Here is a 15,327-nt window from a genome sequence, read left to right as displayed (position 1 = left end):
CTTTACGATTTTTCACTTTCACTGATTTTTCACTGGCAATTGTCAAGTCTACAAGAGAATTTAAGAATTTAATGTGGGATACTTTGTATTTAAAGAATCCCATGTTGTACCTTTTAGACACCCTTAAAATGATAAAACATTCACAGACTGGCACAACCCCTGCTGAATCAAACAAAACACACAATAATTGTTAATGCATGCATGACAGAAACACAGCATGTCCACAGCATGGCCACTACCAGAACTTTTCTTCCCTAGAAGCTGTCTAAGCCCTACCTGGTCCCACCAACCGATGAGCCAGGGCCTGGAGCAGGTCTCACAAAACAGGTCCACTAAGGGCGTCCTGCGCTCTGCTGCCGTCCCACCCCCCTCCATAACTCCTCCACCAGTCGCACCAAGGTCCAGCTCTGCCCCTGCCCTCCCCTGCAAAGGGCTGTAGCTGGAGGAGCGGGTCAGCCTGTAGCCCCCTGGTACAGGTGAAGGACAAGGGGATGGTGCAGGGTCAATGGCCTCCACCACACCCATGTTTAAGGTAACCGGGGGTTTGGGCCTTTGGCACAGACAAGAGGTGCGGTAGTGGAGCGGCGAGTTGGCACTGCGGGTGCCCCAGTGGCATGAGGGCGTCGTCAGGGCGTGCGGGGAGAGGCCACAGCCTGTCAAGCCAGGACACTCCAGAGTGACGGCTGTCCCACGATGGGGCAAAGGAACAGGGGAAGGGAGTAAGGGTAGGGGCTGCTGGTGTGGATTGTCCTCCCCTACATGCAGTACTCCAAGCCAGGCCACCCCGTCAGTCCTGAGTTAGGCTCCAGCCTCAACTTGATCAGAAGATGAGGGTCCCCCTGATGAGCAGACCAGGAGCCCCCTGGATCTGGCTGCTGTGGAGACTACATCTCATCCCATTTGCTTAGCAGCCTGACCCAAATCTACAGTCACCGCAGGGTAAAGGTGGATGGGTGCTGAACAAGAGAAAATGGAGGGAAATTGAAAGGGACCGTCTGAAGGGCACAGAGAGGAACTGATGGAAGAAACAAGTGGCAATTTGAAGGGGATGTAAATAAAAAAAAAAAGGATGTTGCAAGACCTAGTTGCTTAACAAACAGTTACAAAAGATTTAGATGATAGAGTTGAAAAGAATACAGAGACGACACGACAGAAAGATGACAGTAGTATCGAATGACATAGGTATAAGGATCTTGGATGACAACAGGAACATCAGGAAAAGGAGAAGGGGGGACCAGATGATTACACCAAGAGAAAAACAAGGATGGAGAGAATGAGAGGGACAGATACAAAGAGACAGAAAGGGGTGCAGGCAGGCCTGTAGCAGATGGTCTGACTGAAGAAGCACTCCAAAGCTGTGGTCAGGAAAAACAGTCTCCTTCTCCCTGCGTCGCCTGCCCCTCCCCCACTGTATGGATCCAAAGGCCTGGCCCAGTCCTACCGGTGCATCAGCCCGTCTGTGCCGTCTCTCACAGATCTCAGCTACACACAGTCAATGCACATCAGTCAGCCTGTCTCCTGATGGTTCCGTTGCCAAGTCCTCCGCTCCAAGTCAGTCCATGCCTCAGCTGGCAAAAACGCCAGAGGTCTAATCCTGGTGCTTTAGGCTGCCGTTCCTCCTCCAATTCTCTGCTTCTTGCGCCATTTCCCTGGATGCTGTAGACAGCCCTCGCAAGCTAATCAGGCAGTGTGGCTGCAGGCGCGTGCATGTGTGTGTGTCAGTGCTTGCTTCTTGTCAGAGGCTTTGTGCGCATGTGCGACAAGACAGCATGTACGTCTGTCGAAAATATGTGTGTGAGCAAGGGTGTGAGTAAGAGTGAGAGACTGAGTGGGAATATTCATGTGTGCACCTACATGTTGGCACAGTGTAGAGGATTTCTTGCAGCCTAGTTCTGGCTGCTAAAAGACATCAATATACTTCCATAGACTGTTGTGCCCCAGAGACTGTACTTTGTCTAATGCACACATTAATTATGCTGTTTCATCATCCAGCTGTTTTTGCAGTCTCAGTCTCTTCATCAGTAATAGTCTGCAAAGACAAAATTCTCCTTTTTTCTATATAGTCAAGAACAACATGGACCCAGTTTTTGGAATAAAACAAACAAGACACATGGTGCTGTCTCTTTAAGACAGAACACTATTAAAGGAGCATTGCCTCTGTTTCATTGGTTGTTGCCTAAACCACATGTCTTGTGGTCAGAGTGGCAAGCCAATAACTAAAAGCGAAGGGCAGACCCTGCTGCTGCTCGATAGCAACCAAGGTTACAGCAGAGACATCAGCATCAGGACCCGTCCCCCCCTCCCTCTCATGTCCTCCCCACCCACAGACCGTCACATCCATCCCTTCTCTCACCCTCCCTCTCTGTCCTCATGCCCCTAGAAATACAAATGCTTAAGAAACTTGCCTGCGTTCAGGCATAGCGGCATTCATGCAAAACGAAAGCATCCAAAATGCATTGCAACGTGGCTGCATGTCTTGCATCTATACAAAGAACGCTCAGCAACGTAATCCATGAGAAAAAAAAACACAATACTCCACATTAATTATTCATTGACACGTCTCTGCATGTCTGAAAATAAACCCAGGAAAGACTTTTCTCTACATAAACATACAGGCCTTCTTTCGAATAAAACAAGTAACTCATGCTCATGTCACAGCAGATGAGTGTTTTCCAGCATTATGTTAAGTTGGCCAAACATTCAAGACAGGGGTTGGATTGGCCTGGAAAAAGCTTTCTAATGTATTTGACACAATTTTACACCCCAGTGACTTTATACTGGCATAGAGCGAAAGTTCAAGTGCGCATATTTGTGCAGGGACAGCTGCATACCTTGTTGGAGGCCATCTCACTGACTGAACGGTGGGTCTGAATGGTCTCCAGCTGGTCCAGACACCAGTCCAGCTCCTCCAGAGTCTCCCGAGCCATCTGCTGGTATGTCTCCTCTGGCAAGGACATGCACATAAAAACAATGTATAAACCAGCATAACCAGCTTCAGACAAACAGCATAAAATGGCCTGAAAGCAATACTGGCCTGATCTCTGCCTGCTCATTTTCTATCACTTGATTTGTGAGCAAAATATTTACTTTAATACAAAGTTTAAAATCCAATTTGGCTTTTAATAACATTTACTATCCTTCACTTTTGTATCAACATGTTTGGAAACAGAAGTTGTAATTTGACAGCACTTGGAGAAAATCTTAACACTATAAGACAACACACAAAGATAACTTCTTTCCCTTCAGATAATTCATTCATTATCCTAGAGTTTCACTATCATAGAGTAACCAATTAACCTAACATGCATGTCTTTGGATGGTGGGAGGAAGCCGGAGTACCCGGAGAGAACCCACACATACCCCTTCAGATCATTTCAACAATATTCTAAGAAAACAATTCAGCAAATTGTCTCCTTCTGTTGGCAAAAATGTGCCGTCAAAAGCATCACTGTGTCATGAGTAAATTAATCCATTGTGGAATCTTTTGCATTATGCTTCCTGTAATCTACATACATTTTACAAAATCTTGGAATACTTTTACTGCCATGGAGTACACCATCACAACTCAATAAATGGCAATGAAGGCATCAATGTTTTTAATAACAAAATGTTTTGGTTTGTAGCACTCTTCATAAAGCTTTTGTGTAGAATTTAATCGCTATCCTTCATAAAACAGTTGCTGAAAATGTTTTGTTATGATGATCAACATCAGTGTATGTTCAGTGCCAACCAAATATTTGGTTGTATGTTCTGATTTAGCAATCAGGCACTAAAGTTTTCACTGGTGGGAATGATGCTGTGAAGGAAGGAATTAATAAAATACCAGTATTGATAAACAAAAAGTTATTTTCTTACAACTTTTTCTTGTGCTGAAATGCTTTCTTGCAGGGACAAATTTATTTGGACAAATTCATTTGATTTTCGTCATGATGAGCTTTTCAGAATCATAATCGTAATACAAAATATTTAAAAATGTAACTTTTTTTTTTTTTTTTTTTTTAGATATTTTGATGCTTGAGTTTTTAAAAAAAGGTACAGAGTAGAGTATTCACACAAACACATGAGGGCAGGTTTTTCAGGAAGGTTTGATAGCTAACAAAAATAATAAAAAGAAAGTGTTATACTGCATACTTTCTTTAGAAAAACAGTGAATATTTCAGTATCTGAGATTCTCATATGACAACTACTACCAAAAGTGAAAGTTTTTTTTTTTGTTTTTTTTTTATATATGTTTGATGTAAAATTTATATATTCATGTGTGTAAAACATGAGTAGCATATAAAATGTGTTTTTATAAATCTTTCTGTGTATCATATGCTTAAGATGTTCTGAGGGGAGCTTATATAAGGTGATTACCCTAAAATGTTGAGGTCAGGCTCTTCAGGTAAACAATGTAGCATAGATTAAAAAAATATACTTCAAGATTTTCTCAGTGAAACACCTGTCAAAGTTGGTAAAGTGAAGATGACATTTCTTACACTCAAGTTAAAACGGGGTCTTCAACTTATGAGGCCCACAGTCCAGCAGGTTTTCAATGTATTCTTGCTCCAACACGGCTGACTCAAAAACTCAAATATCGAGCCCTTGTGCAGAGATAGGCTGTTGGATCCATATAATTTGATACAGGTGCGTTGAAACAGGAATATAATGGAAACCTGCTGAATTGCAGACCTTGTAGGATCGAGTTGAGTACCCCTGCTCTGAACGCAAATTTATCATCACTTGACCAGTATAATTACTTATTACATTGTAAGCAGTCCAGTGACTCAATCCCTAACAGTATATAGTGTTATGAGATGTCCCCAAGTAAGTTTCATAACTGATGATGCAGTTTTGGGAGTGTGAAAGCCTTAGAGTGTCATAACAGGGAGCTCTTCGAATAAAGTGTTTTAATTAGCTGACAGCGTACCTGAGAGTGTAGCTTGGGGAACGGTGGGTTGGCTTGTCAGTGGCGACCTCCTGTGGACAAACATATGATTACATCAGTGGAAGAACTGTACACTGCCGCCCCCTTGTGGTACTAAAACACAGTACAGACAGTAATACAGTAGGAGGCAAAAAAGCCTCAAATGTTTTTATTGATATTATTCATTTATGTGCTTATAACACAAGATAACTGTTTATCCCTATCAAAAATATCTATTTTTCAGATTACATAAAGAAAATACTCTGTCTCCAGTTATAAAGAGCACTTAAATTTATTTCTTTGTTTTGTTTAGAATATTTAACGATCCAAAAATAATCAGACTGATTTCTGCAGGCTTCGCCAACTGCCTTTTTAAACTGCCTTTATATTCAATATTGAAATAAGTATTTTCTTGGTGCAGAACAGTGTAATTATAGATGCTGATAATTCTGTGCTGCATTGCTTTATATATATCATATTGACGTGGAGCTAAAAGCCTGCCAGCTCAAGCTCCTTCTGTCTACTGCATTACAAGAGAGAATAATTTTAGCATTATTGACCGTCTCCATCGTCTGGGCACAGAGTCAGGGACATGCATCTGAGGAATGAAGCTTTGTGCATTCAGTCCTCAGTCAGCTAAATGGAAATATGCCAAATGATGCAAATCATATTTTCCTTGAGCATTGTCTGATACTCATAAGCTGGTTAATCATGATGGTTAAAATGTTTCCCCATGGGGGCAAGGAAATGGAGGCATTTGCATAAACACACTACAAACAAAGCAGGCAGTCGTGACGAGTTGAAGTGGGGGGGAAGGGGCATTCAACAGCATGATACTGACTTGTTAGTGGGTGTTGTGACATTGGCGAGGATGGTGAAGTTGCTTCTTACAGTTCGTAGGCTGGCCAACACCTGGGGGATGGATGGACAGCGTAGGAGGGATAGAAGGAGGAGAGAGGTAGGAAGAGGATAGGAGGGAGCAGGAGGAGGGGAGACAAGTTCACTGTTCTAATTTGTCACCTTTTCCAGTAATTTTCTAAAATTAAGCGTGTCAGACAAGCTCAAGGAGACATACCTGAGCAAAAGGGGTGACAATCATGTCTTCGGCGTGCCTGGAAGATGAGAAGAAAGGACAAGATAGAGAATAAGAGAAATGTGGCAGGTTTGAGCAGCTGTGGCGCTCAATATTAATGTTTGTATATGGGGCTGCATCTGTGAAGTGGATGTTTACACAGATCTACGAAGATCTAAACAGAGAAATAATCTTGCAAAACAAGCCTATTCAGTGATGGGCCAGGAAGCAGTGCTGAATACAATGTCTGTCGTGGTTCCATTAGCATATTGCTTGCATAATTAAAATTATAAGCACTGCAGTGTTGATTGGGATAATTTGCCATTACTGCCATGTGTGTGTGAATGGATAGTGCAGTGTGAAGAATCCAAGGATGGCTTCATGCTTACCCCTCACTGTTGATGGATGAGTTACGTGACATAGTTTTGGGGGACGTGTCATAGTCTGAGTCTGAGCGGTACAGGAAGGATTCCCTTCGTTGGCTCTGGGGAAATGATGGGTGGAGCACCAACCCAGGACTCGCCTGCGAATCCATGGGACTGCGGCCTGGTGAGGGACCATTTTCTGAATCAAAGCTGAAGGATGAGTAAGGACAGGGAGGAAAGTGGGTTCACATCTGTGACATTTACCGTGGGTGTATTTTTTTGGTGCTTTTTTTATATCTCAGTAAACAGCTGAAATATTACCCCAAATGTTCAAAAAGCTTTGCAGTCTGTAGTGTTTATATCTCTCTGGATAGATCATTAAAGGACTGATGAGACATGCTAGAGCATCAACATATGCAGCTGTGACACTGGCTTGGCCAACTGCCACTGGGCGGCTGTGAGAATTACACTTTACTGACAAGTCATTTTTCACCGAGACACATGTTTAAGTCAGCAAAGTGAGCCACGTGAACCGCAAATTCTCTCCAGCACAAACTGTCTGTTGGGAAACATAAGTGGTTGAGATTTTTGTTCTGGGTGCAGATCTTTTAGAGCCCAAGGGTTAAGTTAAACTCTTGACCGATTGAGAATACTCATACATATTAAAGGCTCCCTGGGGAGTTTTGACCTCTAGTTGTGCTATGAATCTGTTTTTCTATAACTCCTGGGCCCCATTTTGTTTATCTCATACAAGCTTTTAAAGATGCACATACAGGTTCAAGACTCCAGTGTTATCTGGTGCATTTAAAAGAGAATTTTTGGGGTTTTTTTTTCCCCTTAACTCTGAATGCCACTTTGAATACAAAAATTTCCTCAGAATCAAATGTAGGAAAATGAACACAAGGTGGATATTAACTCTCTCAATAATGGCGCCGCGTACCTCTATATTACACAACGTTACTCCTCTGTTAGCTTGGAAGTAAAAGCACACGATCAATTCAACGTTGTGTTGATCAATATTAAAGTCAAACTGCAAAGCTGAAAGAAATCGACCAAATCCATTTACTGACAAGCTTAGCCAAAAGCACCACAATAACAAGCTTCTCAAGTTACGCATGTCTTTCACTAGAATCCTTTCACCCTTTCTCTCCTGCAAGTTTTGACAAAAATCCCTGAAACCAACTTCTTTCAGAGATCAAAGATTGGATCTCACAGAAAATGAAGTCTGTATTGATTGAACTGGTGTCAGAAAAATTGGTGGCATCAAAAAATTGATGGGCAATGTTGAGGCAGGAGTGCAGGTGGACATTAATTTATCTCACAACATTGATGGAAGATAGTCTTCATTATTTGCGACACACTCACAAGACTTCTATGACCTGATAATAATCTATTATTGCTTCATTTAAAGGCTTGGACAACAAGAACACTGCAGCACCGTTACTGTATCTGCTAATTATAGAGGATAACTTTTATCTCCCCACACCTCTCCACATTTTGAATCTTGTCAAATTTGCTTTGAAAACAACTGTGAATGCCTTTTAGTTTGAGTTTTTAAAAATGACTCATCGTTTTAGATCATATACAGATAAACTGGCTAATTGGAAGCCACTCCTTTTCACCACAATGCTCTATAAATCTGGATGCAGATGAAATTATTATTTAACATGTTTCCTCAGTAATGAAAAGCACATCAAAATGTCTGCCAAGGGGCTTTGCAAGCTTCAACTGCTAATCCCCTTCTTTGGTTTTTTTTCTGTGAACTCTGAGAGTAATTATCAGACTTCAGCATATTCAGCCCTCACCAAAATCTAATCCATCTTACTAAGGTCATTACACAGTTTGTGTTGAGTGATTTACTCTTAAATCTTCTGTACTGAGTCACACTACAGTCACATTGCATTTATGTTTGTAATGCTCACACTCCGTCTGAACCGAGGCAGAAGAATCACAAATCACTCTGCTTTCTTCTTCATGGAACAAAGACAGAAGGGTGAGTGGGACACATTAAAGATCAAGGCTTGCTGCACAACTATACCTGTAAATACAGTGAGATGAGCGTCTGCGCTCTTGAATACTGCGGTTCAGTTTCATGCGCCGAAACAGAGCTGAGCCCCCGTGTCCACGTGATTGATCATCTGGTGATAAAGGTGAGGTGAGCGAGGGAGCAGGAGGGGGACCTTCAGGACTCTCCCACAACCTCAGCTGTCGTGTCAGCTTCCTCTGACTCATTGCTGCCAGCTCTGGCCCTGATGAAGCTGACCAGCAACAGAAAACTCCCCCAGCCTCCACTTACAACGGGCTGTCTCACTCCGTATTACTGTTTCTCTCCCACGCAGTCTCCCTCTTCCACTTTTTTACTGCATACTAACATCTCAGGCAGATAGAACCGCAGCACCTGCTGTACGTGCTGCAAACTGTCCTCAATCCAAAGGGAGATCTAATAACAAGGCTTGATCCCCCCCCCTCCCTTCAGTCCTACTCCCCCATATGTCTCATGCCGGAGGAGGCAAAGTTCATCAACATGCATATCCTTTTCTGTGATCCTCAGGCCTTGGATGCTTAAACTCCATTTCCCTCTTCTCACATCCACAGTTTGTTCTGGATTTATTCCGCTCTCCTTAATCCTCGCTTGTGCCGGTTGTTTAAAGTTTGTCTGTTCCTCAGCACTGACGGTCTCAGTCAGTAGAGCTTCTGGTATTTCATCACATCAGCTACTGCTGCTGCTGGGACAAGCCGGCCCAAACCTCTGTCCCCATCTGGTCTCCAGTTTCTGTGACTTTCACGAACACAACTCTCAAGATACCGTGCTCCAAAAGCAACCTGTGATAATCGCTGTTCATTTCCCTAACAAGCCTTTTGCCCTCTTGTAAATGTTAGGGTTTTTTTTTTTCTCCTCCCCCTGCCTCCCTATCGCAAGCATGTGCTCTCACTATCCTTATCTCACTGCTGACAGTTCCTCTGCAGCAACAGGAAGGCTGATCAGTGAGAGAAACAGACCACAGGCGCCAGAATAGAGCGACACACAGAGCCTGTGTAACAAGAATTTGAAGAGAAAATACAAACAACCCAGAAAGAGGAGGAGAAAGGAGATGGAGGTGGGGTGGGGGTAAATCAGGGGAAAATGGGTTGACTCATACGCTTGTGTAAATGTTTACAAGTTCCACTAAAGAGTGTGCAAGGTTTGCGCCCAAAACATTTTGTATTTTGACATCAACAGCCTTGTTCACCGCCACCATTTTCTTTGGCCTTTAGATGCGAACAGACACGACTCTTCCTTAATATTCTCTCTTAGCCCCAATTAGACCATGAAATAGCTTTCAAACCAGGTGCATTAGGTCAGCCGCAAATAATTCAGTGATGACATATTAGATATGAATGATGAGAACCTCAAGCAGTTTTTTTTTTTAAAATAGATAAATAAGAAATATATGTTGTTTATGAAAGACATGCACAGTCAAAGTTAGTAGAAAAAAGCACTTTGCTGCAGCGTTAATAAAAAGTGAGGGGAAGCTATTGAACCGCTGCTTGTGTCGGGTTTCTCAGCAGCACATTATTCTCTTGAAGGATCATTTATTACTTTTGTAATCTCAGGGATTGATTATTAGTTTTTGCAATGACCTGATTAACCCTGGAATTACCAAAATGGCATTTTGAAACAGCACACAAGGAAGTGATGAAATGTCCTTTCAGGACAGGAAAAAAACACAGATTTGTCAAATGTTGTACAATAATGACTTCAGTTTACAGCAATAACTACACTATCTCAATTCTTTGTTAATTTTTTTATGCAATTTGATTAATATTCAACATATTTATCTAAATTGTTGGAAAGCAAAATCAAATTCCAACCCTGTGTTTCAGGTTCGTGTGTAGCAGTAAAATATTTTAAGTAATCCTATCTGCAGATTATTATCCCTGTGAAGCAAACTAACTTATATGAGTGCTGTCATTATTTTAAATGGAATCCAGTCACTAATTCCTACTCTGAGTGGAAACGCCAACCCAAGCACTTTTTGTTTTTAGTAACAGGCCTAACCTTTTGCCAGTGTTTGGAATACACATCATGCATTTGAATTGTGTATGTGTTATTCATCTGTGCCTGTCTATATGCACACAAATGAGAGCACAAATGAGATGTCTTGTAAGAAGTTTCCGTTTTTCCCTCAGCATTTTTCTGCAACAGCAGCTGTCTGTTGGAGGGTTGGGGGGGGGGGGGGGGGGGGGGGTGCAAGCAAAACCTGCTGCATGAATTCTACCTTTCAGCAGGCAGCTTAAAGCCTGAGCACAGAGAAGAACACATTAAAGATAAGATGCCTTGTCAAACTGTTCCTCCTCTCCTCTTGCCTTTCACATCCAATAGTTTACCCTTTCTTCTGTGTCTGTCTTTACCTTCCCCCTTTCCTTTTTGTAGAAAGTAACCAGCATTTGCTTATGACGCACTGGGGATGGATGATGGAGCTCGTCTTGGAAAGTCAGTCATGAAAGCCTTACACAGAGCCTGTTTGAACAGTGTCTTTCAAAGACAGACTGTGGAAAAATGTCAAGAATTCTGATTCACTTGACAGTCGCTATTGTAATCTCTGGAGAGCTGATCAAGAGACAATTATTGTATCTCCTATTAAATACAGAGTCCCAGCTCAATAATAGCTAGTGAGACCTCTCAAAGTGACTCATACACACCCCTAAATGCACACACACACACACACACACACACACGCACACAGGCAAAAACATACCCAAGTGTTTCACATAGGTCCTCACACAGTAAAGCATTAACTTTAAAGCTCTTGTTCTCACTCATCAATAAGAGAAGGCAAATGGGTTACATGCACACACACACACACACACACCCATACACAGTTTGATTATAGGCCGGATTGTGTGCAACCCTCTTGGTTTTATTATGTGAAAGCAGAATCCCTGGTGTGTATCACTGCGGACAATGACATGATGATCAGAGGTTTCACAGGGAAGGGGATTTGTGCCAATAGAGTGACTCCCTGTTGTGGAAGATAACAAACCATCTTTGTCAAGATGGAAAGAGGAACAAAATAAAAGCTGCAGCCTTTCATGTTGCCATGCTATCTGAACAGCATCACTGATGGACACCAGAGACAATGGTATAACAGATAATGTGACTTGTTTTGCATGTCTGAGAGACGTGATCATTGACTTGAAAGATGTAAAAACTCCTTTTATCAGGTGTGGTAAACCTCTAACACCATGTTGAATCGTATTTTGATGGAGGAATCTTCTACACAGGTATTATTGAGCTGGATTATTAAATTACCACTGTTCGTTTTCTCACAGAGTCCTTGCATGCAAAATAAGCTGGGAAAATTGGTCTGTGCTGCAGCATCGCTTCATTTAGTTTCTCCTCTGCACGCATTTCTGCAACAAAAGTGGGAGTCTGATTTTATGTCATTAATACAGCAGTCTTCAAAGAGCTTTTTGAGCCTTGAGTCAATAAAGCGATTAGTTTAATTAAACCATTAAGTCTATATGAGAGTGTAGGGGATTTGCATACATCCCCTTCACTGACCCTCTCTTTCCATTGATTATTCATTAATAATTATCACAAGGAAAGCCCTGGCTGGGGCAGGCTGCAGCCCGATCCGTGTTTTCCTATGTCTGCTTGATATCATCTTTTTTTTCCATGACACTGTGCACTGTTACTAATCAGGTTCCTATGAATGTAAAAGCCAACCCTCTCATTCATTTCAGCTACTTTAGAAAACAAACAAATAAATAAATAACCCTCACCCCCTCACCACATTTTTTTTCATCCTTCTCAGCTCACTAAGTTAATGATTAACCTGCTTGAATCAATCAACCTCTCTTTCCCCACAACACAAACATACACCCTGAACCCATAAGCCTCAGTGGGGGATGACAGTTATTTTATGCCCCTGCTTCTTATAACTCTGCTAAGCAAGCACCGATGCTGATTTCCACGTGCAATTTCAGCCCCCACCCACCCATGAGCTGTTCCTCACCATTTAGCACCTGGCTGATTGCTACCACTGTGGGGGTGGCACCGAGGGCAGTTGAAAGGAAGAGAAGGGAGGACTTGCAAATTGGGAAAGTGCACTACTTTTATAGGCTGACCACATAATCACAGCTGTATGCTATCGCTGTGGCTGAATCATCTGCACATCTCTCAAGCACATTAAGGGGTTTTTATTGTGAGGCACTTTCAACTGGGGCATGCTTTTAAGGCAGCTTGCCAATAACCAACACATCTCAAATGACATGGCCAGAGCAGGCTTGCCATCTCTGTTTGCCTCAACTTGCCCTTTGTGCTTCACCGGAAAATGTAAGGGGTAGAGGCATGCTCATGCCCGCTTACATTTTAATGCCGACATTTACAGTACAATGCGCAAGAAGCAGAAGCTCTGAGGGGAAGTGCTGGCACCAAGCCACATGGGAAAAGAGAGGGCATCTGGCCACTGTTGCCTGGATGAAAATAATACATTGACATACGTGAAGAGGAAGAAAAAAAAGAAAAAGACAGAAGAGCAGGAGTAAACAGTTGGAAGGAGCCGTGGGAAGACTACTAAAGACTTGAAAGTGTAATCGCAGCTCTTTTATAGTAGCCTTTCTAGCATTGTCATTTCTTTTGACCTGGTTGATGAGGGCTTATTAAGCTCATTAAAAAGTGTGTGTTAAGCAACATCACCTTGCTTTTATAATAGTTCTTATCATGCTTTGTGTCTGAGTTAAAGCTTTTACACAAAGCCGTCTTCATCCATCTTGAATGAAAGCTGCAGTCTCAGATGAGTCAGATATTTTTTCAGATAACATGAAAACAATGCTAACCCTGATGAAAAATCAAACCCACTTCAGCCCCTATCTCACACTCTCACTTTATAAGTCACCAATACAGCACAGTATTCACATTTTGCTGCTCATACTGGATTGAGTGTGGCTCTGCACAACATGAGAAGAGCCTTACTTATGGGACTGCATGAAGAAATATGGCCCAAAGTCAATCACTGTTGAAAAGAAACTAAAAAGCATACTTTAACAGGAACACACACGTCTCAGAATGTGTGTTTCCAAGTCTAAATGAGTTCATGTTTTTACAGCATCATATTCCTGATCTCATTCAGTTCTACATGTTTGTTCTCCTCCCCTGGGTTCCTCCAGCTGTCCGCTCCATCCGGAGCCTCTCCCACCCATCCAGCTCTCCGCAGTGCTGTGGTCAGATCATAGAGCCAGAGATTACAGCAGATTATCCTGCCCACAGGATTGCCAACCCAAGTTCGGCCGGCCAAATGCAGAGCCTGGCACAGCCTGTGAAAGTGCAAAACACATGCCTTTCAGGAAGACCCCTGAGGGATTGGCTGCTATCACACACCTGGCAAATGCCACAAAAGAGGATTTATTTCATCTTTTACACTGGAAAGGGTAATCAGGCTTTATTCCACACAGCAACAGGCCCTCCACATTGTGAAAGGACAGCCACATTCAACCCTTTTAATATATTAATGCATTATACAATGCAAATTCCATCAGGATTCCAGGTAGCTCTCACACACAGCTCTCAGAAGCATTTTCCTTTTTGTCCTATCGGGAATTTGGGCTCTTGTGCTCTGCAAGGGAATGAGTGACTTACACACAGTATTCTTCAAAATCCACCTGAGGCGTCCATCACTTCACATCAGTTGATTTCTGAACTCTTGGAAGCTCTCAGGAGTCCTCCTCAGGTGGAGGCTGAAACATTCTGTCACCGCCTGCTTCACAGGCTGCTCAACTTTCAGCTGTGCTCAGCTGCATCTCTGTGACATGCCCTACTACATGACAGAACTAATGAGTGTTACAAAGTACCGTAACAAACTTATACTGAATCAGATCATCCCGAGACCCAACCTTTCTGTTGTGCTGTTTTGGTTTGTGACATTCAAGTTAAAATTGATTTGAAACAGTTGCTTAGAGGCTACATTTCTGGTTTCCTTTTAAATCCGTTAATTGCTAGAACCAACCTTTCTACCATATATTCATGCAACTCCATGTTTCAGGGCTTAAACGTAATTCAGGGAGTCACAACAGTCATTACTTTAAATATTTGATGGAAATCCTCTCTTTGCAATGCCTTTACTGTTGTCATCTTCACGTCTCAGCTGATGCTTGTTGCATGGCCTTTTTGCCAGTCTGTCAAGAGCAAAATAAAACACACTTCTCTGATAGACTGAGGTCATACAAATGAGTCTGTCAACATGATTTAATTACTAAGACATCAATGTCATTTCTGGCTTTTTCCTGAATATTTAATGCTGTTTTTGTCCTAAAATTTGGGAATTTTCATGAACTGTTCAACCAGGTGACCCTCAAATACCCTGAAAGCTAAACAGTCAGCAGTAAAAGATTTCAGTCTCTGTATTACCTGTATGGTATTTTGCTGTTGTCTGCAGCATATATTAGAGACTGGGGCAACAGGGTCAGCCGGCTTGACAGAATGGTTATTTTTCTTTCGCTCTGTCTGTTTTTTATTCATGGGTCCTTCTTCCATTTGTGTTGTTCTTGTTCTCTCTCCTTTTTTCTCACCCTGGCTGCTTGCAAAATGCTTCATTTCAGCTGAGTTATGTACAACCAGCACCAGCAGAAACACTTTTTTTCTTCTGATTCCTCCCCTTCTCATGCTTCATCTTTCTTTCTCCACAGAGATGTTTAGCTTTCTGGATGTAAATCCATCCCCTTCACGATCCTAAAGGTTGTGAAAAAAAAAGCATTTTAGATTCGTGACTCTCAAACCCCAACTCTTTTTTCAATCTGTAAATATTAGGATGGGGAACTGGTGGAACAATTCATGTAATGAGCATTGTTCCACTTGAGCACCTTGTAGGTTTGTGTTACAGGAGCTGCACTGTATTTGTCTTCCTCTGTGCGGCTGTTGGAGACCGGGGCTGGGTTAAACAGATGGATCAGCTGACACACACAGCCATCCAGTGAGATGACAGATGGAGAGATGTTTTCAATTG

General features: G+C 42.3%; 1 protein-coding gene across 2 annotated transcripts in view; it reads right to left on the bottom strand.

Annotated features, from left to right (window-relative positions):
• Positions 1-15,327, bottom strand: part of pde4a (phosphodiesterase 4A, cAMP-specific) — a gene marked incomplete at both ends in the record, with an annotated part of 42,557 nt that overhangs the window by 8,557 nt on the left and 18,673 nt on the right. Inside the window, 6 exons of one of the 2 annotated variants that reach the window (XM_079252330.1) lie at positions 2,832-2,944; positions 4,910-4,959; positions 5,748-5,818; positions 5,982-6,018; positions 6,368-6,553; positions 8,382-8,575. In XM_079252330.1, coding sequence (XP_079108456.1) covers positions 2,832-2,944; positions 4,910-4,959; positions 5,748-5,818; positions 5,982-6,018; positions 6,368-6,553; positions 8,382-8,575 — 651 coding nt within the window. Of the gene's footprint in view, positions 1-2,831; positions 2,945-4,909; positions 4,960-5,747; positions 5,819-5,981; positions 6,019-6,367; positions 6,554-8,381; positions 8,576-15,327 lie in introns of those variants that run through there. The other variant, XM_079252329.1, reaches the window with a different exon arrangement.

Source organism: Telmatherina bonti (genome assembly GCF_933228915.1).
Source record: "Telmatherina bonti genome assembly, chromosome: 14".
Classification (NCBI taxonomy): Eukaryota; Metazoa; Chordata; class Actinopteri; order Atheriniformes; family Telmatherinidae; genus Telmatherina; species Telmatherina bonti.
Note: the sequence above shows the minus strand (reverse complement) of the source record. Positions and strands in the feature narration are given on the sequence as shown.